The following is a 4339-nucleotide window of genomic DNA, read 5'->3' as shown; positions in this document are numbered from 1 at the left end:
GGCGGGTGCGGGCGCGGAGCGGGGCGGGGGGAGCGGAGCCGCCGGGCGCCGCTCTATAAATACCATTATCGGAGCGCGCAGGGACATTCCTGCCCGGGGCCCGGCGCTGCCCGCCCCGATAGCCCCGCTCCCCCCCAGGGCCGGGCGGAGGCGGGCGGGGACGCGGTGCCGCCCCGCAATGCAGCACAGCGGCCCCCCCCGGCCAGCGCCGCCGGTACCGGGAGCGCCGGGAGGGAGGAGCGGGGCGGGGAGGGAGGGGATGAAGGGGGGCGAGGAGCATTCCGGTTAGGGACGGGTGACCCCGGGCGGTGCTAGGTGCCCCCCGGTTAGGGCTAGGTGAGCCCCCAATAGCTCTGTGCGCCCCCCGCTTAGCGCTGGCTGCCCCCACTTGGCCCTCGTCACCCACCCCCCCCTCCCCGATACAGCCGGGGAGTCCCAGTGAATCCTATGGCTCCCCCCAGTTAGCGATGGGTCCCCCCAACCCGGGGGCATTGGTCACCCCCTCACTTAGCACTGGGTGCTCCTAAGTCGTGCCGGGTGCCCCTCGTGATCTTAGGCGAACCCCTCAGCTGGGGCTGCCCCCCGGTATCCTCGGCAGCGCTGGGTGCCCCCATTCGGTGCCGGGTGACCCCACTTCGTCCTGGGTGACCCCAGTGAACCGTGGGGGACTCCCCACTTAGCGCTGGGTGACCCGCATTGGCCTTAGGTTCCCCCAGGTGAGTGCTGGGTGCCCGTACTTAGCGCTGGGGGCCCCTAATTACCCCTAGGGGCCCCTAATTAGCCCTAGAAACCCCCTCACTTAAAGCCGGATGCCCCCCCCAATGGCCTTGGGCGCCCCTTAAATTATTCCCGGGTGCCCCCAGCTGCTCCTGAGCGCCCCGCTGGGTGCTGGCTGAGCCCAACCAGTCCCACGAGCCCCGTAGTGCCGCCTGCCCCTAACGGCAGCCCGGAGCTCCGAGCGGCCCCCCCCGTTACCCCCCAACTAACCCGGGCTGCCCCCACTCAGCCCCGCGCGCTCGGGGAGGGGGCGTGGCCAACATTAGCCACGCCCCCTCCAGCGCAAAGCCCCGCCCCCCGCTGAGCGGCGGAAGTCTCGCGAGAAGCGGCGAGATGTGCGGGGGCTGTGTGGGCACGGAGTACCCCGAGCGGGTCGGTAGGCCGCGGCCGGGCCGGGGGGGGTACCGGGGAGCACCGAAGCCCGGTGGCGAGCCGTGCGGTGTCCCCTCGTAGGGCACCACCTGCCTGGAGGGCGGCTCCTTCCTGCTCAACTTCGTGGGGTGCGCGCGATGCGGCCGCCGGGACTTCGTGCTGCTGGGCAACCGCGCCGCGGGCCTGCACGGCGACGATGAGATCATCACCTACGACCGTGAGCAGGAGAGGGGGGGGGCGGCCTGGTGTGTGGGGCTCTGAGGGTGTCTGGGCGTCTGGGAGGGGGGTATGGGGCTCCTGGGGGGTGTTTGGGGGGTCCGGTGGGTTTCTGGGGGTGGGGGGGTGTTGTGGGATCTGAGTTTGGGAGGGGGGGCGTTGTGGGTCTGGTGCTTTAGGGTGGGTTTGCCTTGTGTGTGAGGGGGTGTTGTGGGGGTTTGGGGAGCGTTTAGGGGTGTGGGGCTCTGGGAGGGGGATCTCTGGCTCAGGTGTGGTGTCTGAAGGGGGGTAGTTGGTGGGGTTTGGTGCTGTAAAGAGGGGGGTTGATGGGGGTGTGCGTGGGGGGTGTTAGGGGCTGTGGGGGGAGCGTTTGGGTATTGGGCTCGGGGGGGCTGTTGGGAGTCTGGCGGCTTAAGGGGGTAACTGGGGGGAGTCTGGAGCCGTTGGGGGGGGGTATTGAGGGTTTGGGGCTTTGTGGGGGTGATTGCCCACTGAGGTGTTGGGGGGGGGCGTTGGGTTGGTGCTTTGAGACCTAACCTGGGGATCAGGGGGCTCAGCACCCCAGGGTGGGGGCGTAGCCCCACGTAGGGGCTGAGGTGGGTTCAGGGGTGAAGGTGAGGGTCCCCAGTGAGCACTGTGCCGGGGCTGGAATGGGCACATCCCTGTCCCTGAAGGCCCTTACCTGGTCTCCTCTGCAGACCTGTGCAAGAACTGCCACCACCTGATTGCTCGCCATGAGTACACCTTCAGCGTGGTGGACGACTACCAGGTACACCCTCCAGGGGTCAGGGGGTTCTGCTGTGCCGTGCGGTCTCTCCCCAGCTCTGGGGGTGCCCTCAGCCTTGCTAGTGCCCACCTGCCCTCACAGCCACTGGAGGGAGCTGGAGGTGAGCAGCAGGTCGGGGCGAGCTGCAGCGCTGGCGCTGGTCCCAGTGTCACAGGTGCTCAGCTCAGGAGCTCCGTGGCACACATGGAAGCGGCCACCCCGCACTCCCCATCCCTCTTCCCTGGCTCACTGCCCATTCAGCAGCAAAGCACTGGAAAATGGGCTCCGGGCAGCCAGTGGTGGACAGGGTGCTGGGGGGGGGGGGGTGTGAAATGCAATCCCCTGCGATCTGATTGCAATCGGGGATCAGGTGTCGGCCCCAGCTCAGGTTTCCTTTGGTGGTGGAGGGAGGGGATAGCGTGGCCTGAGCCCCCTTCCTGCACCGTGTTCTGCTCCAGGAGTACACCATGCTGTGCCTGCTGTGCGGCCGCGCCGAGGACTCGGTCAGCATCCTGCCTGACGACCCGCGCCAGATGACCCCACTCTTCTGAAGGCAGTTTGTAACCCTGGGGGGGGTGTGGGGGACGGATTCAGCCCTGACCTGAGTCTCCTTTGTGCTGAAGAAAGGAAAGGGGGGGCCCAGCCTGTTGGAACCCCGAGGAGCGTGAGCAATAAAGGTGAATCTGGTACAGCCCAGAGCTGCGTACGGCGGCACTCTGTGTTTGTTCCCCCCCTCCTCCACCCCTACAGCGGGAACAGGGGCTGGGGGTGATGTCATCCCCCTGTGCCCCACCTCCCAGTGTTTACTCTGCTCCCAACCCCCCCCCCCACCTGAAGCATTTCCCCTTCCCCCTTCTAGGGCTGTCGCCTCACCGTGCCCACTGTGCCCCGCTTGGGGGCACTCATTCCTGTCGTGGGCAGGGCAGGGCAGGGCAGGGTGGCACACCGTCACTGTGAGGTTGCAGAAATTGCTTCCACCTCTCCCCCTCCCTCATTCCCTCCCTGCCATGGGGCTGCCACCATGCCTGGCACCGTTCCATCCCACGCGGCCACTTCCTGCATCCCATGTGCTCGGTGTCTCAGAAGCCAGGAAGGAGGGGGGCGCAGACAGAGGGCTCGGGTGCTGCCTCCGGCTCATTTATTGCCGCCGGCCCCATCCCAGCGGCCCCAGCCCTCCACCCCATCAGGCCCCCTCCCCACGGGGGTTTCGGAGAGGGCCATCACCCGGCAGAGGGCGGGGGCTATCTGGGGGGGGGGATACGGCCCTACTTGGCCAGCTTGAGGAGGCGCTGGATGTCAGGCTCTATCTGGGCGGTGGGCAGGCGAGGGCTGTAGCGGCGGAAAGGTTCCCCCTCGGGCCCCACCAGGAACTTCTCAAAGTTCCAGGAGATGTCGGAGCGCCTCACAGGGCTCCACACCAGGAAGCGGGGTTCGGCCATCAGGTGGTCTGCCTCGTCCACGGGGGCGGGCAGGTGGGCCTTCAGGTAGGCGAAGACGGGGTGGGTGTCCTTCCCGTTCACCTGGCACTTCTGGAACAGGGTGAAGTTGGGCTCGAAGCCGCCCCCCGGCCGCACGTGCTTGAGGCAGTTGAGGATCTCCTCGTTGGTGCCGTTCTCCTGGCAAGGGTAGGAGGGGCTGAGCCGTGTCGCCCACCACCCCACATCCCCTTTAGTTCCCGTGGCTTTACCTGGTAGCCGAACTGGTTGCAGGGGAAGCCCAGCACCACCAGCCGCCGTGGGTAGCGTGCCTGCAGCTGGTTGAGCTGGGTGTAATCCCTCACCGTGGTGCCTCAGAGCGACGCCACGTTCTCGATGAGGACCACCCGCCCGCGGAAGACGTTGAAGTCCACCTTCTCCCCCTGCAAGGAGGTGGCACTGAGGTCGTAGAAGGACTTGGCGATGGGGACGCTCATGGCTGCGGGCGACGGTGTGCTCTGCCGCCCGCCTGCCCGCCTTAAAGGCTGCCTCGCATCCACGTGACAGCGTCCACGCCGCGACTGGGTGGAAAGCAGAGCCGGCCCACCTGCTGGCACCTGCCCAGGGACGGGGCGGGGGAAGGCCAGGGCAGCGCCGCCGGCCTCAATTATTGATGTGGCTGCCACAGCGTGGAGCTGGAAGCAGCCGGGGGGTGGGCGGGTGGAGGGCGCTGGCTGTGTGTGCCCTCACGTCGTCCCGGTGCGCGCCCATCCCTGTGCCCACCTCCACCCCC

At 67.8% G+C, this 4339-nt stretch overlaps 2 protein-coding genes across 2 annotated transcripts; one reads left to right on the top strand and one right to left on the bottom strand.

The window, feature by feature from the left end:
• The first annotated feature begins 1104 nt into the window (after window positions 1-1104).
• Window positions 1105-2842, top strand: CHURC1 (churchill domain containing 1). Its single transcript, NM_204709.2, has 4 exons — window positions 1105-1149; window positions 1231-1366; window positions 2064-2134; window positions 2590-2842. Exons 1-4 carry the CDS (start codon window positions 1111-1113, stop codon window positions 2680-2682), a joined length of 339 nt encoding a protein of 112 aa, NP_990040.1. The 5' UTR covers window positions 1105-1110; the 3' UTR covers window positions 2683-2842.
• A 410-nt stretch (window positions 2843-3252) lies between these two features.
• Window positions 3253-4059, bottom strand: GPX2 (glutathione peroxidase 2). The gene is made up of 2 exons (NM_001277854.3): window positions 3819-4059; window positions 3253-3747 (listed from the first exon to the last, which is right to left on the bottom strand). The coding sequence occupies exons 1-2, from the start codon at window positions 4041-4043 to the stop codon at window positions 3397-3399; spliced, it is 576 nt and encodes a 191-aa protein (NP_001264783.2). The 5' UTR covers window positions 4044-4059; the 3' UTR covers window positions 3253-3396.
• Window positions 4060-4339: the final 280 nt, after the last annotated feature.

Source organism: Gallus gallus, chromosome 5 (genome assembly GCF_016699485.2).
Source record: "Gallus gallus isolate bGalGal1 chromosome 5, bGalGal1.mat.broiler.GRCg7b, whole genome shotgun sequence".
In the NCBI taxonomy this organism is placed as follows: Eukaryota; Metazoa; Chordata; class Aves; order Galliformes; family Phasianidae; genus Gallus; species Gallus gallus.
Note: the sequence above shows the minus strand (reverse complement) of the source record. Positions and strands in the feature narration are given on the sequence as shown.